We start from the raw sequence: 24043 nt of genomic DNA on the forward strand, positions 1-24043 counted from the left end.
CTACAGATTTAACACAATCCCTATCAAATTACCTATTGCATTTTTCACAGAACTAGAATAATCCTAAAATTTATATGGAACCATAAAAGACCCAGAATTGGCAAAGCAATCCTAAAGAAAACAAAGAAAGTAGGAGGCATAACCTCACAGATTGAGACAATACTACAAAGCTACAGTAATCAAAACAGTGTGGGACTGGCACAAAAACAGATATATGGATTAATGTAACAGAATAGATAGCCCAGAAATAAGCCCAAACATTTACAGTCAATTAACCTTTGACTAGTAAAGTAATGCTCAAAATTCTCCAAGCTAGGCTTCAGCAATACATGAACTGTGAACTTGCAGATGTTCAAGCTGGTTTTAGAAAAGGCAGAGGAACCAGAGATCAAATTGCCAACATCCTCTGGATCATGGAAAAAGCAAGAGAGTTCCAGAAAAACATCTATTTCTGCTTTATTGACTATGCCAAAGCCTTTGACTGTGTGGATCACAATAAACTGTGGGAAATTCTGAAAGACATGGGAATACCAGACCACCTGACCTGCCTCTTGAGAAACCTATATGCAGGTCACGAAGCAACAGTTAGAACTGGACATGGAACAACAGACTGGTTCCAAATAGGAAAAGGAGTACATCAAGGCTGTATATTGTCACCCTGCTTATTTAACTTCTATGAAGAGTACATCATGAGAAACGCTGGGCTGGAAGAAGCACAAGCTGGAATCAAGATTGCCGGGAGAAATATCAATAACCTCAGATATGCAGATGACACCACCCTTATGGCAGAAAGTGAAGAGGAACTCAAAAGCCTCTTGATGAAAGTGAAAGAGGAGAGTGAAAAAGTTGGCTTAAAGCTCAACATTCAGAAAAGGAAGATCATGGCATCCGGTCCCATCACTTCATGGGAAATAGATGGGGAAACAGTGAAAACAGTGTCAGACTTTATTTTGGGGGGCTCCAAAATCACTGCAGATGGTGATTCCAGCCATGAAATTAAAAGACGCTTACTCCTTGGAAGAAAAGTTATGACCAACCTAGATAGCATATTCAAAAGCAGAGACATTACTTTGCCAACAAAGGTCCATCTAGTCAAGGCTATGGTTTTTCCAGTGGTCATGTATGGATGTGAGAGTTGGACTGTGAAGAAAGCTGAGCACCGGAGAATTGATGCTTTTGAACTGTGGTGTTGGAGAAGACTCTTGAGAGTCCCTTGGACTGCAAGGAGATCCAACCAGTCCATTCTGAAGGAGATCAGCCCTGGGTGTTCTTTGGAAGGAATGATGCTAAAGCTGAAACTCCAGTACTTTGGTCACCTCATGCGAAGAGTTGACTCTTTGGAAAAGACTCTGATGCTGGGAGGGATTGCGGGCAGGAGGAAAAGGGGACAACAGAGGATGAGATGGCTGGATGGCATCACTGACTCGATGGACGTGAGTCTGAGTGAACTCCGGGAATTGGTGATGGACAGGGAGGCCTGGCGTGCTGCAATTCATGGGGTCACAAAAAGTCGGACACGACTGAGCGACTGAACTGAACTAAACTGATAGAATGGAATAATGAGGAGTTTAAATATGAGATAGTCCTACATGTACTGATTCTGATATGGAATGATCTTGAAGATAAATTAAGTGGGAAAAAAACAACAGCATTTTTGGATGCTATTACATCCGTATTTATATCCATATAATAATTTATAAAGTTGTATATACATTGACTGATTTTGGATGAATTCATAAGTAATTGTTAAAAGCATGCCTCTTAAGAAGAGTAATTAAGTAGCTAAAGACAAGAATGTGGTAAAAACTTTCACCATATTCCATTTCACCTGTTTTCAGTTTTGTACTACATGGGCTTCCCTGGTGGCTCAGATGGTAAAGCGTCTGTCTGCAATGCAGGAGACCCGGGTTCGATCCCTGGGTTGGGAAGGTCTGCTGGAGAAGGAAATGGCAGCCCACTCCAGTATTCTTGCCTGGAAAATCCCATGGATGGCGGAGCCTGGTAGGCTACTGTCTGTGAGGTCGCAAAGAGTCGGACATGACTGAGTGATTGTACTACATACATGTACATAAAAATAAAATTATACAATTACATGAACTATTAAATGTTTTATTGCTTTTATACAAAGTTGCAAACATTTCTAAACCAAAGTTATCAAGGAAAATATACAATTCTTACATGTGTAATACAATACAATTCTTATATGTGTAATATATATGTAATATATGTAAGATATATCAAATATATCTCAAAGTTGTTTTGGGAATGTATATTACTTGCTTTACTGAATGCTGGCTGTAGTGGAGAAGGGGTATAATGTCTTCCTTTTTCAACTGAAGTTTCATAAGGAGGTGATTCTGTAGTCCTTTGCGTATTGCTCTTAAGAACCATTTTTACAATCTTTTTAGTGAAAACAAAATATAAGCCTAAACAACATTTCTTTCTTAGTAGCTCACATGAGAATTAGAGAACTCTGGAAATGGTTTCTGAAAGAACAGGAAGAGTTACAGAACAGAACTGGGAAATATGCAAATTATAACTCAGTCTCCATTTTTAAAATACAAAATTTTTGTACCATTAAACAAGATGAACTTTACAATAACAAGAACAGAAGAGATTTCTCTTTTAAAGAATCTTCCTTTTTTTTCTTATTAGCATTTTTAAAAAGGGAATGCCTTTTCTGACTTCTAATTTTGAGAAATACTTTCCTTTTTTTCTAAAAGGAGGCAATGCCCTGTATCTGTAGTCACTTTATTTACAAAAGCCTTCTGAAGAAGAAGATTATCTTCTTTCAGCAAAGCTTCTAAGTAAGCATCAATCTGCTCCAGGTCTCCCGCTGGACCACCCTGGAAAAGAGAAGCAGCAGTCATAATTGGGGAAGAAGCTACGGGGTTGAGCCTGGTTGTCTGGGTGACCTTGGACCAGTCTTCCCCATAAATCATGTAGCAACAAAACCCAGTTTGCATCTGAATAATGCTTTTAACCTTTTCAAATGATTTTGCATTTAATCTCATTTTATGTTCACAAGTGGTTAGGACCTTGGATCTTTTTCTTTTTCCTCTTCTTCTGTAGTGGAGGTTGTTTAACTGTGGTCTTTTTTTTCCCCTTTGATTTAATTACTTGTCATATTCCTAAAGCCCCCACTCATCTCATTTTTATGTGTGTGTGTGTCTTACAGGCTCTTCTCTTCCATCTTAAAATTCATGAATTTTGAGCCTTAGAGGCAAAACAGATGGGTAGGCAAATTCTGACTTCTCTGTTTCTCCTTTTTTCTCTGCAGCATCTTTCCCCATAGCCTTGGGCTTGCTGCCCTGATCTGTCCCCCTTTCCCTTTCTCTGTCTCTTTCTCTCAGTAGTCTATTGGGGTAATCTCAAGCTCTCCTTTCCTGAGTTTCTTGATCCATGAACAGTTGGACAAATGCTCCCTCTTTCCCTAAATCTCAGTCCCCCAGGCCCGACCACGGGATGAACTTGCTCTCCAACTGAGGTCATGGATAGGAGAATTTTTAGCGAGGACCTTTCAGGAATAATCTCGATGTTATCACTGTTTCCAAGTATCTGGCACTACCATAGTTTCTTCATCCCTCATCTGGTTCCATTAAATGTGTTGTCTGCTTTGTTCCCTTTGCCCTAGATTTGTTCAGTTCTCTAACAAGTCTGCACTATACCACATCCCAGCTTTGTAACTAGGACCCTGTTTCTGCAGATGGGTTTCCATGATGCTGATATTCACTAGGATTTCAAAATATTCACAGACCCTGAGGCAAGCCCTGTGTGCCCCTTCCTGACACTAACAGCTCTCAGCCTGTTCCGTCCGGTCTAATTCCCTGGCTCCTGCTTTCTACCCAGCAGGCCAGACTTCCTCCTAGGACTCCAGGTTGGTTCTTGTCCTCAGCTTCTTCATGAGTTGCCCCAACAGACTGCTCCAGGTCCATTTAACCTCTCATCTCTGCTCTATTCCATGGTAGTTGCTCAGGCAGAGGCAGTGAAAATGGCAATTTTAAGTAGGGAAAGCAGGAGCCCTTTGAGCACCTCTCCAATGACACTGTATAAATAAAGCATTTCACATTATGCGGCTAAAGCCCTTCACCTCTTTACTAAACTTTGTGAATAAAACAAATTAAGTTAGTGCTGATATAATTACTTTGGTTACTTTGAGGAAACCCAGGGTCTGACACAGAAAGAAGAGTAAACTAGTATTCTTTCATTTATTTTTTCCTAGCTGAACAGATTTGCTATTATAAGACCCAATAGTTTTTATGAATTTTCTTGATAGAGAGAGGTATTCTATTACTGTGATGAAGAACTTTGGTCTCTATAGTTTTTCTTGTTAGTGAAACAACAGACATCACTGAAACCCTACCGTGTGTGGACCCGGTTCACCAGCAAGGCCGTGCTCCAGGCCGAACTCTCTGTGGGAGACAGCTCCTGCCTTCTCACCCTGCATGGCCCAGGAAGGACCTGTCTCCTGTCCCAGACTCAGGGCCGATGTCTGAATTTTCTGTGCAGCCCAAGACAATTTTCTCCCCCTTCAGGCCCTGTTCCGTATATTTTTAAAGCAGGTTCTATGATATCTAAGGATCTTCCAGGTTACCATGACAATGAACTGAGCCAAAGGCTGGCTGTGAAGCAGCCCTGAGAGTGTGCCGGTGTCCACCCACAGTGCTGGGGAAGCAATGGAATGTGCAGTGCTGAGTGTACGATGCCAAGTTGCTCCAGACACAGACCTGCCCCAAGGGCCTCCACAAAGCTCTCTGAATCCCTCTTAGGGATCTTTCCTAGGGGTCCCACTCAACAACCTTTGTTTACACCCCAAGAAAAGCTGAGCAACACAGACATAGTTCCTGGGCTCACTGCTGATTTCTCAATTTATTTTTTAGCATCTACAGAGAGATCTTTTCAACATTGGCTATATATATTTGAATTTTTGATATATTCTCCCCAGCATTTCTGTATACTGTAATCAAAGACAGACTGTTCCTTACTGACCCAATCTATCACAGAAGCCCAATTCTTCATGTATTTAAATATATAAAAAACAAACAAGGGGAACAGTAATTCATACTTACATGATATTTCCTGATTTCTCTAACCTCGCTTCTAAGATTAGAAAAGTCTGTTTTTTAACCTATATATTAGGATAAAAATTAAAACGTTTTGTTGTCTGAAAATTTTTTTTAAAAATTCCTACTAGAAATAAGCTATTGAGAAGGCAGAATAATCAAAATATATCAACAGCCCAAAGCTTCTAATTTTTTTTTAAGGGAAAAAATAATAGGCCTTTTAACAATGTTCTAACTTATACTTTTAAAGCTCATTTATTTGTGATTTCCAGGTCTTAGGGAGAGTGAGGGCTACAGTAAGTGACCTGTCCACTCAGTAAGTGGATGAAGATGTCAGGAGAGGAAGCCACCCCATGGCTCTGTCCACAGCATGTGTTCCTACTACTCAAACAACACTTAACTACTTACCAGCTGAAGCTTCTGCAATAATACTGCCAGTTTTACACGAAGCTTATTCAGTTTATCTTCAGTAAGTTTTCTCTTTTTTTCACATTGTCCCAGAGATACTTCATTAACCACTGCTCTTTTGTTTGCATCGCAGATAACAGACTGAATCCTTCCCTTTAGTTTTTTTTCATATTGGACCATGTAAACATCACGGATCTGGGAATGTTTTTAAAACAGTTTTAGCATATTTTAAAAATATTACTTTCCCCTTCATATCACAATTCTACACATCTGTCCCTATATGTATGTACTCTGGGTAGTCAACGTTTAAGATACACTGATCCCTTAAGGAACTGACAATCTGATGGAAGAGGAAGAGAAAGGAGGAAAAATGTACAACGGTCTAGTAACTATGATATGAGCAGGCACACCAGGGTTGGCTCAGAAACCCTTGCTTTGAAATGAAGAAGAAACTGAATAATAGTTGGATATGTTCTCCCAAGAGGGCTACCACATTCTTCAGGGCACAAAGGGACAGGCGCCTGTGCCCCCTCTCCATAGCACAAAGCCAGCAACTTGGGGTTTCTAGACAGATTAGGTATTGTCTATGACTCAAATCTGTAGCATCTGAAAAACACAGAAGCTACAATAAGAGGAATTCCTAGTTTGTCACTCTCCTTGGGTTGTTTAGTGTGATGTAAAGACTATGGTTATCTACTAACATGTATGACCTTTGCTGATTCAAGAGCCTTGGTGATTTTCCAGGAGCTTGTATTTATTATGCCTGAGACACTTACAGAGCAGAGAGAAGGCATGGAGCAGCAAATGCTTCAATTTCAAAATGACATTAACTGCCTGTATCAACATTTTGAGGAGGCCAGGGGGTATTCTGAGAAAACAGATATAGGGCAAATTCTGTTTTGACCAACATTTGAATGTTTCTGCAATAAGGAGGTTTCTGTGTTCTAACATGCTGGGTTGCCTGGAAAACTGTAAGGTAGCCGTGTCTGTTTCCCAACACACTCACTGCACATGCAGGCTCTTGCCCAGGGCTGTCCATATTATCTCCTTTCAGTACTCCTTGACCTCACACACAATTCTCCTTTTTCTATAAAATTCTTTAAACAAACAAACATCCCTTAGTACACTGAATTCTGTTTATTATTTTTTTTAAATTTTATTTTTAAACTTTACATAATTGTATTAGTTTTGCCAAATATCAAAATGAATCTGCCACAGGTATACATGTGTTCCCCATCCTGAACCCTCCTCCTCCCTCCCCATACCATCCCTCTGGGTCGTCCCAGTGCACCAGCCCCAACTTCCTAAATTCAAGGCACTGAATTTTATAATAGGGGATGAAGAGATATACAAGGTTCAGTCTTTGCCCTCGACAACCTTCTAGTCTACAGAATAAGAGAATACAAGTATGTGAATATTGTATCTTATGGGAGAAAATGTACTGTGCCCCAAGTAAGGCACAGATATTACTAGAGTTGAGAGGAGGGTGTGGAGTCTCCATTAAACTGAAGAGCATTAAAGTCCTGACTTAAGGTACTTGAGTTAGGTTGACATCAGTAATTTACCCCCAAAGGTAAACTTCCATGTGCTATTAACTTAGGGAATATTTGGGAGTGGGGACCCAAATACCACTCCAAAGTGGCAAACACTGGCCATGTATACACCAGTTTACACACATACTCAGCAGCCAACTATAGTTCTTAGTGTTCAGAACTTTAGAATTTATAGCTTTTGCCATCCTGAACAATAGCCAGGAAACACTTTCTTATAAAAGGCAACAACAATAATAAAACAAACTAAAATAGATAAAAAGAAATACAGAATACGAAAAACAATTATTACTTAGAAACATAATAGTATTGCTCATCAGCAATAAAAAGAAATACGCAACTGTTATACTTAATGGATTTGAAGGGAATTTCATTGATGAATAAAGCCACTTGTAAAATGACACCTACTCTATGATTCCGTTTCACTAACATTCCTCAAATGACAAAACTATAGAGATGGATAACAGAGTGGCGGTTGCCTGGGGTGAGGGGTGTTTGTGTGTGTGGCATGTGACTGTAGCGGGCTAACACAGGGAGATCTTTGTGGTAATGGGAGTTTGTACCCTGACAGTGGTGCTGGTTACACAAATCCACACACATGATAAAATGAGACCCACATTCCACCAATTTCAATTTCCTGGTTTTGATATTGTACTATAATTATATAATTATGAAAGATAAGCATTGGGAAAAACTGGATGAAGGGTACATGGGACCTCTCTACTAGTCTATGATGCTGTGTATCTATAATTAATTTAAGTTCAAAAGACAGCACTGTTAATACAGTATAGCTTTAAGAATGTTTATACAGCACACTATATTCAAAATCATATTCAGTCTCTCAAAGTTCACTGTTTTTTAACCAGCGAACTATATTTCCTTCAAACACTACTGGCCAACTTAGCTAGTTTCTTGATTCATGCTTCTTTCTTTCTCAGGCTAACATCTCCAGGAGGTTTCTATAAAAGGTGACAATTTTGACAACTTTTAAAGCTCAGTGTAAAAGGACTTCTGGCTGTTTTAACATTTTAATTAAGGTGGGTAGAGAATTTTAACAGGATGAGAGGCTTAGTTCTGCTGGTTAAACTCACTCTTGTAGAGGTATTTGTGGTGGATCAAAAATGGAATTCTTCCAAACCCTATTAATTCAGGATGGAATTAGGATTTGAAAGAAAGGATATTCAACTGAGATTTAATTTTCTGCCTTGAATTTTATTTTATTTTTTTTTTTTTTTTTTTTTTAAGTAATCAAAAGCAGTATTTTTATTAAACATTCTTAAAAGGAAATCTATATTCATATAATATTCTTATAATTTTAAAGTACAACTATTCAAAGAAATATCTTACTTTCAAAAGTACTTAGAACTCTGCCCCTCTTACCCTCACAGTTAAAAGTTCACTCTTCTCTCCCATTATGGGTACACTGTCAGAAAAGTTTGAGAAGCTAAATCTACAGCATCTAGGCTTCTGCCTTCAGGTACTGCTGCGCTTGCGCATGCTGATTTTATGTTTTGAACTCTCCAAGATGCATGTTTATTAAATTTCCACTCTCTTCTTAGTGTCATGCAAATCCAAGAGCTTCTTGTCAGAGTGGACAAAAAAGCGATAGGGAAGAAATAGAGAAAAAGAGAATAAGTGATGTGGGACACATTTTTCTGCACAAGCAGATGACTTTTTCTGGGTAATATTGATTAGTAGATAGAGAAGACTTGATGTCATAATCAAGTTACAGAAGCTCAGATACTAACTGTGGAACATCCTGAAGCTGGTGATTGAAGTCTGTTGGTTGTGTTTCACATTGCCTTTTGGACACAACTTGTCCCAGGCCACATGGACATATTTATGTACATAAGGGGTGTGATTGATGGAATAGTTCATGTACTATTATGTGTGTGCAGAGTGGGCTGTCTTTTTTTTTTTTTTTTAATTTTATTTTATTTTTAAACTTTACATAACTGTATTAGATTTGCCAAATATCAAAATGAATCCGCCACAGGTTTACATGTGTTCCCCATCCTGAACCCTCCTCCCTCCTCCCTCCCCATTCCATCCTCTGGGTCGTCCCAGTGCACCAGCCCCAAGCATCCAGTATTGTGCATCGAACCTGGACTGGCAACTCATTTCATACATGATATTTTACATGTTTCAATGCCATTCTCCCAAATCTTCCCACCCTCTCCCTCTCCCACAGAGTCCATAAGACTGTTCTATACATCAGTGTCTCTTTTGCTGTCTCGTACACAGGGTTATTGTTACCATCTTTCTAAATTCCATATATATGCGTTAGTATACTGTATTTTAAAAGTCAGAGCTCTGGCAGCTCTGGAGCTCCAGAATCCTAACAAGTTTGCACAAAGTAAGGCAGGCCTACAAGATCTATAGATTTTTGTCCTCTGTTTATAAGAATATGCATGTGTTTGTGCAGGCAGACACTACAGCAGAAATAATCAACTTTGATTCAATGCATGTTAGTAAGGTCCAGATGCATCAAAGGTTCTTATTGATGCCTCTAGAATATGAGAGGATTGCTAATTTCAAGGATTCTATAATCTAATTGGGGATAAAATAAAATACAAGAAACTGCTGCATTATAAGGCAGAAAATTTAATTAATGCTAAAATAGAGTTTTAAGGTTCTCTCAGAACACAGAAGTCAAGATTAGTTTCATATGGAGAGACTAAGGTAGGCTTGAGATAGAAGGCAGCATTGACTAAGCGCTAGAGACACCTGTGGACTGGGGAAATGGGAAAGAGCATTTGGGGGGGGATAGCATGGGCAAAGGCTCAGAGGCTTCCCAGTGTAGTAGGTTGGGGAAATTCCATTTTGGACGGAGCAGACGGCTTGCAAAAGGAAAGAATGAAAGATGGTAGATCAGGCTGGGTTACGCAGGACCTCCAATGCTGTTATGAATCAGCTGCTGTTCTAGTAGTTATGGAAGTTGCTGATGCAGTCAGGGCAAGGTGACCAAAGAAGTTTGTAACTACCAGGGGTCCTCTCTTCATTAAACATACATACCTTAGAGCAAGGTGCATAGTTATCCCCTAACAGATTTCAACAAATGATTTTAATATTAATAGTTTTTATAACCATGCACTTAAGGCTACCAGACATTAACAAAGTCCCTAAGATCAGTGTCATGGGAGGAAACTCATGATTTCAATTGTTCTGTATTTTGCTTGTGATCTCAGTTTCAAAAGGAACTCATGGTCTCCTGACTCTTTATTTGTTTTGCTTCTTTGAATCCCACTTGCCCTGAACATTAAGAGGATTCTGCTGCTGTTGCTGCTAATTCACTTCAGTCATGTCCGACTCTGTGCGACCACATAGACGGCAGCCCACCAGGCTCCCCTGTTCTTGGGATTCTCCAAGCAAGAACACTGGAGTGGGTTGCCATTTCCTTCTCCAATGCATGAAAGTGAAAAGTGAAAGTGAAGTCACTCAGTCGTGTGTGACTCTTAGCGGCCCCATGGACTGCAGCCCACCAGGCTCCTCTGTCCATGGGATTTTCCAGGCAAGAGTACTGGAGTGGGGTGCCATTGCCTACTCATCCTCTATTAATATCTTGAATAAACAGTTATTCAGTCTGGCCTCCAAGACCCAACAACTTGGCTCCACTATCAAGTGTAGACATGGAAAAAATATCATTTAGAACAGACATGAAGGACATGTATATACCTGGATATGCTGAGATGTATGACAAAATAATTCGTAGAAAATTTCTAAGTTTTACAGTGTAAATATTTAAAACAGAGTTCCCTAACTAACAGATAAAGATCCATCGAGAGATCCAGGAGCCTTACTGGCAATTTGTTAAGCTGGCTACCACAGACTTGGGACAATTCCTGGCGGGACACTGAGCAACCTGCCTACCACATGCCCTCCCCACACCATATCTTACTGTCAGTATCTCCCCATCCTGTAATGTCAAGGTGGCTAATAAGTAAACAAGAATCTTTTATACCAATAGGCTGAGAAGCTGTAGTATACCTGTTGTTGCTGTTTAGTCATTAAGTCATGTCCAACTCTTTGGAACCACATGGACTGTATAGGCCACCAGGCTCCTCTGTCCATGGGATTTCCCAGGCAAGAATACTGGAGTGGGTTACCATTTCCTTCTCCAGGGGATCTTCCAGACTAGGGGTTGAACCCATGTCTCCTACATAGCAGGAGGATTCTTAACCACTGAGTCACCTGAGAAGGCTGCAATATACCTACTACAAGTAATACATGAAAATTCTATAAGGATGAACTGTTACAGTCTGGATAAGAATGAGATGGAAGAAAGTGGGGTTGTGAAAAGAGCTCTGCAGTGGGACAAATCTGGGTTCCAACCCTGAATCTACTACTTACTTGCATCATGACATTGGAATGTTATATTTCTGATTCTCCATTTCCCTATTACTAACATGGAGACAGTGGCACCTACCTTCCAGGTGTTGTGAGAGTTAAATGAGGCAACATAAATAAAAGCCTAGTTTAGTGCCTGGCACTAGTGACTCTTAGTCAATCACAGGGTTAGATTCACTGATGAAAATATTAGTACTAGTGCTAGAATAAGATAAAAAATATGTTGGATAAAAAGGCTGTCTTTTATTCTAATTAGAAAACGCTGACAGCTAAGTCTTCATGCTGAAAGTGTTCAATTGCAGCTTTTCAAAAAAACATTATCTAGAAAATAAATTCATTTTTCAGTTGAACAATGATGAGAAAATAAGAGTTACAATATTCCTTCATTTCCAGTTGCTTATCACAGGCCAGCAGACGCTCAGGGAGAGACATCAGAGGCAAATATATCAACAGGGGTATTACGTTTAGACACACCCTAAAATCCAAACACTTTGTGACACAGCCTTTTTAGAAGAAATCTAGATTAGGTTCGAATTTTCATTTCAAGTCTGCCTAGTTACATGCTTCGGGGAACTTACTTCCCAATTCTATTTCATTTATAAAACATGAATATTCAAATGTACTCCATTCTCTACAAAAGGGGTAAGGAGATGCCTCTGCTTATAGTTATACTGAACACAACTTCAGGGAGCATGAGTCACCTCCCAATCTTTATAGATTTGCATGTTATTATGAGAGATTTCCAGAAGACGGCTGTAAACATAAGCACTTGGAAGAAGATGCTAGTATGTGTGCTAGTGATGGAGCTGGGGCACCTGTCGGAGCAAACACAGGTGACGTGTCAGTGGAGTCCAAACATCTCACGTTGATCCTGGTGCCATGAAAAGGTCTAGACTGTTGTGGCCTCCATGAAGTATCTGGGAACTTCGGGGTGGCACTGGCTCCAGTGCTAATCCCTTGTATTGGCTGGGCCAAGTTCACACCTTGCAATCTCAGTTCCCTTGAGTGTGAATTAAGGAAGTTGAGGGCATATGATTTTGAGGTATTTCTCCAGTAGAGCCAAAGGACTCTGTGGACTCTCCCCCTCCCCCACCAAGGGAATCTTTAAGAACTAGATACAGAGTATTCTAAGAAAACTGTAAAAAAAAAAAAAAAAAAGCATCTACTGAGGGAAAGATTATAATGAAATACACCAAAAAATACCAGTGATTTCTGAATGGTTTGGGACTATGGATGAATTTCTTGAAATTCCTTTTAATTTCTTTTATTGCCATTAACTATTGAGCTATTTCAAATCCTAAAAGATGATGCTGTGAAAGTGCTGCACTCAATATGCCAGCAAATTTGGAAAACTCAGCAGTGGCCACAGGACTGGAAAAGGTCAGTTTTCATTCCAATCCCAAAGAAAGGCAATGCCAAAGAATGCTCAAACTACCACACAATTGCACTCATCTCATATGCTAGTGAAGTAATGCTCAAAATTCTCCAAGCCAGGCTTCAGCGATACATGAACCATGAACTTCCAGATGTTCAAGCTGGTTTTAGAAGAGGCAGAGGAACCAGGGATCAAATTGCCAACATCTGTTGAATCATCAAAAAAGCAAGAGAGTTCCAGAAAAACATCTATTTCTGCTTTATTGACTATGCCAAAGCCTTTGACTGTGTGGATCACCACAAACTGTGGAAAATTCTGAAAGAGATGGGAATACCAGACCACCTGACCTGCCTCTTGAGAAACCTGTATGCAGGTCAGAAAGCAACAGTTAGAACTGGACATGGAACAACAGACTGGTTCCAAATAGGAAAAGGAATATGTCAAGGCTGTATATTGTCACCCTGCTTATTTAACTTATATGCAGAGTACATCATGAGAAATGCTGGGCTGGAAGAAGCACAAGCTGGAATCAAGAATGCCGAGAGAAATATCAATAACCTCAGATATGCAGATGGCACTACTCTTATGGCTGACAGTGAATAAGAACTAAAAAGCCTTTTGATGAAAGTGAAAAAGGAGAGTGAAAAAGTTGGCTTCAAGCTCAACATTCAGTAAACTAAGATCATGGCACGGAGTCCCATCACTTCACGGCAAATAGATGGGGAAACAGTGGCTGACTTTATTTTTTGGGGCTCCAAAATCACTGCAGATGGTGACTGCAGCCATGAAATTAAAAGACACTTACTCCTTGGAAGGAAAGTTATGACCAACGTAGAGAGCATATTAAAAAGCAGAGACATTACTTTGTCAACGAAGGTCCAACTAGTCAAGGCTATGGTTTTTTCAGTGGTCATGTATGGATGTGAGAGTTGGACTATAAAGAAAGCTGAGCGCCAAAGAACTGATGCTTTTGAACTGTGGTGTTGGAGAAGAATCTTCAGAGTCCTTTGGACTGCAAGGAGATACAATCAATCCATCCTAAAGGAGATCAGTCCTGGCTGTTCATTGGAAGGACTGATGTTGAAGCTGAAACTCTAATACTTTGGCCACCTGATGAGAAGAGCTGACTCATTTGAAAAGACCTTGATGCTGGGGAAGATTGAGGGCAGGAGGAGAAGTGGACAGCAGAGTATGAGATGGTTGGATGGCATCACCAACTCAATGGACATGAGTTTGGGTAAACTCCGGGAGTTGGTGATGGACAGTGAGGCCTGGCCTGCTGTGGTTCATGGGGTTGCAAAGAGTCGGACACGACTGAGCGACTGATCTGAAATGAACTGATAGCCACTTTTTAAAATAGAAAGATCATAAACCCAAAAAACTGTTGATAGAATTTTGAAAACCCAGAGAGATATCATATTGTCCAAAATAAAGATGTTAACATACAAATGATTTCTGATTTAACATAGTGTATCAAAGATTCAATGACTCTATTTCTTAAAGACTCCTAATGTCATATTTCCTGTTCAAAATATAGTCCAATTCCAAGTGTTTCATAAGCTTTATGGTTTGGATACATTTGCATCTTTAAAATTCAAAAAGATGTTGCTTTGTGACATCTGATATGCTACACATTAATCTAAGTCTTGATAAATGAATGCAAATTTGATTTTCTTTCAAATGTAACATTTGGAAATGTGTATTATTTCTCCTTTGGAATACAGGATCATTTAGAATATAAATGACTACACTGAAAGGAAGCTTACCTGGTTGAAACACATTTTCAGCTTTTTGTTTGTCTGTTCTGGGCACCGCTCCAGCTGTTTTCATAAATGATAACAGAACAGGATATTAACTTTTAGAGAATGAGCTGTCTACAGTTGAGTTACAGCGTGTAAGTATCTAGTAGTATAAACAAAGCATCAAAGCCTAGAACTTGCCAATATTGGTACTATGGGTTTTTTAAGTCCAAGTCAAATTAAATTAATTACCTACAGTAGACCTCACTTCATTCTAAAAATTATTAAGATAGCTTACATTATATAATATGGTTTAAAAAATTTGCAGGTGAAAAAGAAAATCAAGGTGAGGGAAAAGTAAATGATAAACAATAAATAAAGAAGTTGGAGTTAGGATATCATGGATGGGGACACAACAGAAATAATCTGTTGGAGAGACACTGTCACATGGGTCAGTATTTAAAGTTAGAGACTAGTTGAAGTCACCTAGAAACATTTAGTAGAAGAAAATGGTACAGGAACAAGCCCTCAGACATGCCAATGCCTAGCAAACAAATAGAGAAGAAGTTGCCAGCACAGAGGATGGGAGGGAGGGAAGCAGGAAAATGAAAATTTTGTGCTGTCATGGAAGTTACACAAAGAAAGTGCTCCAAGAAAGAAAGAGTGATCAACTGCACCGATGTCTCCAGGAGGTCAGGTGAGAGAAGTGGCTACTGCATTGGTCAGGAGAGTGGTCACTGGCGGCCTGACAAGGCAGTCCCAGTGAAGTCGTGGAGTCAAGCTCCACGGGAGAGAACGAGGTGAGAGTAGATGGTGAAGAAGCAGAAACGATGATGCAGGACTTCATCCAGGATCAGATGAAGGCATATGGCACCTCTGCCGATTATCATGTGGTGCTCTTTTCACTGATACCTTTACATATGCATCTATCTTTTCCACAAGCAACACCAGGCATGAGATTGGAGATGGAGCCCCCGAACCTCGTGCACCCAGTGGGCCTCCTCCAGCCCCATGAGCAGCCCTGGTGGGTCCGGCCTGCACCCCTCACCCAGCCTCAGCCCAGCCTGCCGGGACTCAGCAGCTCGGGGCTGCCCTCTGCGAGCCAGTGCCACGCTCGTCCTGAGTGCCCCAGGGAGCTGCTGGTCAAAGTCTTCCTTATCATATACAGTATTGCCACTGAACGGAGACTGCGTAAATATGGATACAATGTTCCTCATCCTTCTCTGTGAAGTCTTACTGATTCTAACCCAATCTTCTCCTTGGTTCCTCATAAAAGGTGGCTGAGGGAGAGTATCTAAGAAACAGGGACTATTTCTGGTGTAGGGAAGGAAGTCAAGGACTATGTCCTGTCTCTTTCCATCTCAGTGACCAACTACTCTCAGTCTGTACAATCTTCCCAGAGTTTAATTAAACTTTGGCCACATTTGTTTCCAATGCAGCTTTAATTCTCAGCTACCCACTTGGTATAAAGTTCCTAATTCACTAAATCTATTCTCAGTAACCCTTTACCTCTTCACTGAAGATTCAATTCAGGGTATTATGTCATCTCCTCAAAGTTTAAGAAAAGCCAGCTTACCTCAGAACATGCTGTAAGTTCCTCCAGAGATGTGTGGCCAAACTCTGATGGTAGCTGATACTCAGGAAAAAAATACAGAAGAATCTCCCTAGGAACGTAAGCACAGTAGAGATGGGAATACACCAAGAACAGAGACGCAGCACACATCTGTCAGAAATAGATCTGTCTCCTGGGTTCTGTGAAATTATCTTGGCAAAGATAAACATTCATAACTGGCAAATAGTTTTTATCACTGGCGTCAAAGTGTTCTACAAAAGGCACTGACTTTTGTAGTGGGGACAGGGAAGTGGCTGTGCTGTAAAAGGGCAGCACGAGGAATCCTCTTGGGGATGGAAGTGTGTATCTTGGCTGTGTCAATGTCAAATATCCTAATTGTTACATTGTTCTATAGCTTTGCAAGATGTTACAAAACCAGATAAAGGGTACAGGGGACACCTCTGTATTATTTCTTACAACAGCACGTGAATCTGCATTTATCTTAAGATGTTGATTAAAGCAAGCGAGTATGAGCTCACAATGCCCATCCCTAACCAAGCAGTCCAGAAGACCCTTGCACCTACTTGAATGTTCTCCCTGGCAGAGGTCCAAGCCAACACTGCCAATCTCCTGGAGGAAAAGAGGCTGACAATAGGCTGACTGATTTTCTCCTAAAAAATTCAAGGAATTTAACTCTCTGGAGTAATTTTTTCATCCAGGACTATTTCAAGAACTCATACATGGACCCAGCTCTTTCTAGACAGCAATGGTCATTGTTCTGACAGGTGTTTCATTTTGTCAAAAGGCAGTAGCACTCTGTCCTTCTAGTGTGATGACTTTTCTAGGGTTAATGACATAAATGATACATATTTCATTCCTGGGAGAACAGGAAATCTAGAAATTTACAGCTACATCTTAAAAGTGAATAATGTTTTATGTTGAAGTGTTCCAAGAACTTCCAAGGGATTTACAAAATTTTTTCAATTATAAAATAACTTGGCACACAAAGAAAAACATCTCTTATATAATTTACACTCCCAGTATTTTAAGTATATTATTGGTGGCAATATTCATTTGTAATTTTAAGGAGATTTAATCTAAAAAGTTAAAACTCCTCAGGATTTCACAGTAGTGAATGTAAAACACACACATACAACACCTCAGAATTATTTGCCTGGCTAGTAAGAAGCTGAGCGGATAGGAGGCAAGATGAAATGGAGTTTCTGGGTATTTGAGCTGAGCAGAAATCAGATGGCATAGAAATAAAAGCTTCAACTAGACTCCCTGGGAAAGGGGGCCTGTGGTCAAGTTTATGGTGGGTTTGGTGAAGCAGAAGTGGTGAAAGGTTTTTAAATACAAACCACCCCTTTCCTTCCCTAAATCTAGTCTCCTCCCCTCCAATACGAACACAAGGTTGAAACCTCATCTATGCACTGGTCCTTTTCATGGTGGGTATAAATTCTTTTGGGTTTAGATTTAGAGCTAATCAGCAATCTTCCAAGGAAGTATTTCTAGAAAAACAAGTATGTGGAGGTGGTGGCATGTGGTGGGTAGTGGGAGAGGGTAAAGGGGCAGGTTGGGGAGAGACAAAGTTCTGAATCAGTTCTGGATTATTCTCAATCTGTAAAATCTCTGCATCAAAATTTACATGAAACATCATTACAGTCTGAATAATGTCTCACACATGTGTACTAAAGACAGAGAGGTAAAGAGACAGACACACACACAAACACAGAGAAAGATTATTTTAAAGTAAAACACTTTATATAAAGGTTTATGGAATCACTTGTTACAAATAGCTCTTGTCATGGTTGTATTTTCTCAATATCCTCAAGCTCGTTCATTCCACAGACATTTCCCAAACTTTTACTAAAACCCAGCCTGTATCTAGTGGCACTTTCCAGAGACTGGCATCATGCCCCCATGCTAGGAACCCAATACAATCTTATTACACTGAATTCAGCCTAGTAGAGAATGCAGACATTCTCTATGGAAGCAAACTATCCAATACAGTATCACAGAGGCTAAAATGAGAATGCAGCCTCATGGTCACCTAAAGGAGGGGCCCAACCTTGTGTTTGGGAAGCCCCAAAGGAAGAGCTGGAATTAGCCAGCTGGAGGGGCAGGGGGTTCAGCCTGTGAAAAAAGAATTGCAGGAAAAGAAATGCTGGAGAACTGAGTATTTTCTGATGGTATTGAGAGCCCTGGTCAGATTCAACCACTCTTTCTAAAGTGCTAAAAATGTGTTTAATGTTGCTATAGGCTTTATATACAAAACTTCATATAATACTTATGGAAGCTCTTTGATTGAGGATTTATTCCTACTTCAATCTCTCTGGTTCTCTAGTTGTTAAGGACCCTCATCCCTACCCTGGGACTTCCCAGAAAGATCAGTGGTAAAGCATCTGTCTGCCAATGCAGGATATGCAGGTGATGTGGGTTCGATCCCCGGGTAGGGATGATCCCCTGGAAGCAGAAATGGAAACCCACTGCAGTATTCTTGCCAGGACAATCCCACGGACAGAGGAGCCCGGTGGGCTACAGTCCATGCGACCACTAAGAGTCAGACACAGCTGAGAAACTGAGCACATCCCCACCCCAACCTTTAGTCTCCTTCTCTGCCCCTCTCCCTCTGGGACCTCAGAATCTAGCTTTGTACCCTCTTCTCCACATGGCTTCTGCTAAATAGTTCTTCCCTTGGGGATTCTGTCCCATGAGACTGACAAAGAAAATAAATTATTAATATCCTGCTTCCGCAGTTTGCAAGTACAAACACACAGACCTTCACATTTTCCTTTTACTGAAAACTTAATTCAGGAAAACTGTTAGACACTACTGAAAAGAGGTTAAGCTACCAACAATCACAAATGTAGGGTATGAATGTAGATGTTTAAGAGCTCTTTAAAAATTCCTTTATTTATTGTCCTGAGTCCCTTTCTTCAACGATAATCTTCAATGACACCTTCCTTTGTTCCTGAGGATATATTTCATCAAACCTCTCTCCACCCTCAAACTTTAGGAGACAGAGATAGTGATCCTCTAATCCACAGAAGGTCCCACAAGGAGGTGCTTAACACAAAACAATAGAAATAAAGTGGTGTCTGGAATATCCAGGTGGATGCTGTGTATTTTGAGGGGACTTATGAACTAAGTGGGCTTCCCCAGTAGCTTAGACAGTAAAGCATCCACCTGCAATGCAGGAGACTCGGGTTTGATCCCTGGGTCAGGAAGATCCCCTAGAGAAGGAAATGGCAACCCACTCCAGTATCCTTGCCTGGAAAATCCCACGAACAGAGGAGCCTGGTAGGCTATAGAGTCCATGGGGTCACAAAGAGTCGGACACGACTGAGCGACTAACACACACACACACATGAACCAAGTGCCGCCATTCACGGGGAGTCTTTTGGCACCAGGAACACCCCTTCTTCCCTTGGAGCATTTACTCATAGTTCTATCCCGAAACTTGATAATAAAATCAGGAATTTGTCTTTAATAACATTATCTCTCTTCTTGGAAGCTCAAGAAATAAGTATCCTAAAGATCCTTCAGAGCTATTGTTTGCATCCAGGACTGTGATCCAGGACTGGCTATGATGCCCATTTCTGCAGAAACCATATCTGTATCTGCAAGTTTGAGCTGCAAATTCTTATCGAGTTCACCTAGTTGAGCTACAACACTGAATCAGCTCTGTCTCCATATATATGATGACCAGGCTTTGAAAAGTTCCAGCTCAGGGCCATTTCCTTTTCAGTCCATGGTCATATCCTTTCTCAACAGAGTACTTTTTCCTTAAGAAAAATCTTTCTTGCATTAACACAGCTCCACTCTTTCTATATATGAGCAGAGTTACATAGAGTTTCCACATTATCTTGTTCTCTTTGAAGCGTAAATTAGTTAGTTAATAATAAACTTGGTCTTGGCTAAGCAGAAGAGCAAGCCTCCTACCTGACGAAGAGTGAAACTCCCTTCTTCACCACAGTGAAAAGGCTATAGAAATGACATGGCTCCACTTTTTAAACCCAGGAGTCAAATGCTGATTTTTGACAGACCTCAATTGCTAATTAAAAAAAAAAAATGTGATCTTTTCTTTTGCTTCCATAACTGGTAGGCGTACATGCTCAATTGCTTAGTCATGTCTGACTCTGCGATCCTATGAACTGAAGCTTGCCAGGCTCCTTTGTCCATGGAGTTCTCCAGGCAAGAATACTGGAGGGGGTTGCCATAACTGGCAGAAACCTATAAAAAGTGGCTTTCTTTTTAAATATTTTTTTGGTATTTTTAAAAGTTAAGGTAACATAAAGCATATTTCTACTTTTGTATAGGTGAAATCAATGAAGTCTGACTTATTATCAAGTTTACATATACAATGATAAACTAAAAAGGCATTACAGGTTAACATTTATGAGTAAAAACTGTAAGACCAGATTGCCAAGATTTAAATCCCAGCTCTACCACTTAAGAGTTATGTAATACTGGGCAAATTACTTAACCTCTGCATACCTCAATTTTCTCATCTGTAAAATAGGGATACTGAAAGTATCTATTTATAGGGCAGTGGTAAGGTTTAAGTGAGTTAACATATGCAGAGCCCTTAGGACAGTGCCTGGCACATAATAAGTGGATAATATTTCTTTTGTTGTTGAAAGTGATCTGAGATTTGATACTGCTTCAATATTTAGGACTATCTGACAAAATTCAGCAATCTGGATCTCAGTTTACCTTATTTGATGGAGAAGGAAATGGCAATCCCTCCAGTACTATTGCCTGGAAAATCCCATGGACAGAGGAGCTTGGTAGGCTACAGTCCATGGGGTCACAAAGAGTCGGACATGACTGAGCGACTTCACTTTTACCTTATTTACCTCTTACTAAGACAACTCAGATGCACCCCATTATTTGAAAATACTTTAACATCCAGCAATATTATTCACTGCTTTTTACATTAATCCCCTTCAATTTAATTAAAAGTGTTCTTTGAAAATCTACTAATATATGTTAGATATGGTGTGAAAGACTCAATCTGTTTTCAAAGGAGTTACTATATTTGCAGATTAAACAAATTAATACACATAAAACAAAAATAATGCAAGATAGGAAAATGCTAAACTGAGCACAATCAGGTGATAAAATGGACAATAAGAACTACCATTTTTAATGGAAGAGGCCCACTTAGCCATGTTGAAAGGGATAAAGATGATGTCACATTCAAAGTGACCCAAGTGGAGGGAACACTCCACACCCTGCAAAGGAACTGACTGCTCTCTTATCTGTGACAAGCAAGACAAGTCTTGTGGACAATCATGGTTATAAAGAATATGGTGCCCTCCACACTGAGACCAGCCACCAAAACCTTCATGCCTAGAAGAATTTAAAGTCTAGTTAACACAAGGACTAACATATGGACCAAACAATAGAACAGTGCAGTATAAGGAGGAAAAAAAGAAACATAACACAGAAGACAAGAAATCTTTCTTCACTGGTGAAATTTAAGAAAACACACTACATCTTGCTAAAGGCAAAAGAGAAAATCGGTAAATGAGTAGCTCCTTTTATTCCAGTTAAAACCTTGTGTTGTGTACAATTCTTTCCCCAGTGAATATTTTTATAAAATAATCATCCCCAAAAAAATTCAAGCCAGCATAGAAAAGAGCTTATTTATTAATTCATTTGGCTTTCAGAGAATTCAGTTGATAATAGTATGATGATTTTAAGTACTAAAGATTCTGCATGTTCATTAGGGAGATGGTTTCTGGAAAATTTTAATTTTCTACTGATGCCTAATTATAGAACTGGATGCACCTTACACTCTTAATACTCTCAATCAGATCATCTCCTTTTTGATCACACGTAACTCATTAAAATGAACAGTAATGATACACTTAGATGCAGAACAAAAATTAGACAGGTAAAAAAATAAAGAAAATGATAATGTATAGTTGTACATCCAAACTCTGCTACAATACAACCAGGCAAGTCTCTCCAGGCTTACAGTGTAGAGATAGCAAAGCATGTGTGGTATCTGTATGTGTGTATGTATTACAAAAAGTGTGTGTGTATATATGTAAGTTTGTACATCTGTATGTATGTGTGTGTGTATATGTGTGTGTGTGTGTGTGTGTGTGTGTGTGTATACACTGTGATTAAGAGGATGAAATTCCAAATCAGGGAGCCTGGACTCAAACACAGCCCTGTCCTTGGTAGCTGTGTAATTATATCTGTGATTTCAAGCACTACTTAGTTTCTATCTCCCTTTTTTTTTGGCCATACCATGTAGCATGTGGGGCCTTAGTTGGATTGAGACCAGGCCCCCCTGCACTGGAAGCTCAGTGTCTTAACTACTGAACCACTAGGGAAATCCCTAGTTTCTCTTTTTCAGTTTAACTTAAAAAAAAAAAGTTAAAAATAATATCAGCTTTGTAAGTTTGTGTAAGGAGCTAATGTATACAAACCACTTGAGTGAATGAATAAAATAAAAATTTTTTTTTTTAATGGTAGCTATTATTATCAAGAAGGCCTGGTTCACTTGAAGCAATGTTACAGTCATTGGACATGTCATATACATTGTTCATACATTTTAAAATAATATGCACATATTTATTCAGATGTACACAGGCATATTCATATTCATATATAATTTATTGTATACTATACCATGTCTTAGGGTCCGATTGACATGCCTGAATCTTATAACTAGTAAGAATCCAGGATTCAAATTTATGGCCACCCAACATCAAAGATGAGGATCTTATATAACACTTCTGATCAAGTACTGACAGAAGGCAAGAAAATGGTTGGAGAATCCCATTCTTTAGGGACTATACTGTAGGCCATGGCAATATGACACTGATATCCACCATATCATTGGGTGATACTGGTACTGTCCTGAGGTCTGGTTTTCTTCTGTTCTATTCCCATGCTAGTACAAGCTTGCCAACCCAGGCAACATGCAGTTGGTGGCCATGACTTAGTGTTCAGGGATGCAGCACTCTGACTTCATTCCTTGGTCAACACCTTGTCACTGGGTTCCTACTGTCATTAGTGAAAATGTGTCCTGATACAAAGTCCAAAGTGGATCCACCTACATATAACAAGAGCTTCCCTCTTTCACCTGGGGCAGGATAGGCATTAGACATATGTTCCTAAAGGATAGCAGGTGGGCCTTCATGCTCATGTAGTATAGCCCCATGGCCCTGGATGCTGCCACAGAGACTTCCCTAAAGCCCAGGGCAACTACAGAATGGCATCCATGTCTTCCAGTGGTTTGCAGTCTACTTTCACACACAGGACCCTAGACCCTGTCCTGGGCCTGAGTAGGGGCCCTGGCTCCCTATATATATGCCCTACCTCACCTTTCTCTTCCTACCTGTTTGCATTCTTTGCCAACTCTCTTCTTCAGGAAGACTGTGTCAGTCTCTGATAAGAAAGTCAAAGTGTCCTAAGGGAAAATACTATTCCAGCTAGAGCACACTGTATGTTTCCTTCTGCTAAAAATCTCTGACCTTATCCAGGCTTCTCACAGTCTGTGAAGCCCAACCAAACCAATTGGCTGTACTAATTTAGTGGTGTTTCTGCTCCTGACCCCCACCCTCTCATATGACACCTATCTGAGGGCATTCTTCTGTATAGTAACTTCTTTGGCTTAATTGTGAAGCCCCTTATCTTTGGTCCCTACTTGGAAAATCTCTGAACTTTGAACTTTATGCTCATGTCTCCATCCTTGCCAGTAGTACAGATGTGAGACTTGGGCCATAAGAAGGCTGAGCATCAAAAAATTGATGCTTTCACATTGTAGTTCTGGAGAGGACTCCTGAGAGTCTTTTGGATAGCATGGAGATCAAACCAGTCAACCCTAAAGGAGATCAACCCTGAATATTCATTGGAAAGACTGATGCTTAAGCTAAAGTTCCAATTTTTGGCCACTGGATGTGAAGTGCTGACTGATTGGAAAAGACCCTGATGCTTAGAAAGACTGAGGGCAGGAGGAGAAGGGGGCAACAGAGGGTGAGATG

General features: G+C 40.0%; 1 protein-coding gene across 6 annotated transcripts in view; it reads right to left on the reverse strand.

The window, feature by feature from the left end:
* Window positions 1–2100: 2100 nt before the first annotated feature.
* Window positions 2101–24043, reverse strand: part of MORC1 (MORC family CW-type zinc finger 1) — a 171297-nt gene continuing 149354 nt past the window's right edge. For all 6 annotated transcript variants that reach the window (XM_025283715.3, XM_044941636.2, XM_044941629.2 and 3 more), the window contains 4 exons: window positions 16059–16146; window positions 14510–14563; window positions 5472–5666; window positions 2101–2846 (listed from right to left, as the gene is read on the reverse strand). In XM_025283715.3, the coding sequence (XP_025139500.2) occupies window positions 2688–2846; window positions 5472–5666; window positions 14510–14563; window positions 16059–16146 (496 nt within the window). In that variant the 3' untranslated portion in view covers window positions 2101–2687. The remainder of the gene's footprint in view (window positions 2847–5471; window positions 5667–14509; window positions 14564–16058; window positions 16147–24043) is intronic.

Source organism: Bubalus bubalis, chromosome 1 (assembly GCF_019923935.1).
Source record: "Bubalus bubalis isolate 160015118507 breed Murrah chromosome 1, NDDB_SH_1, whole genome shotgun sequence".
NCBI lineage: Eukaryota > Metazoa > Chordata > Mammalia > Artiodactyla > Bovidae > Bubalus > Bubalus bubalis.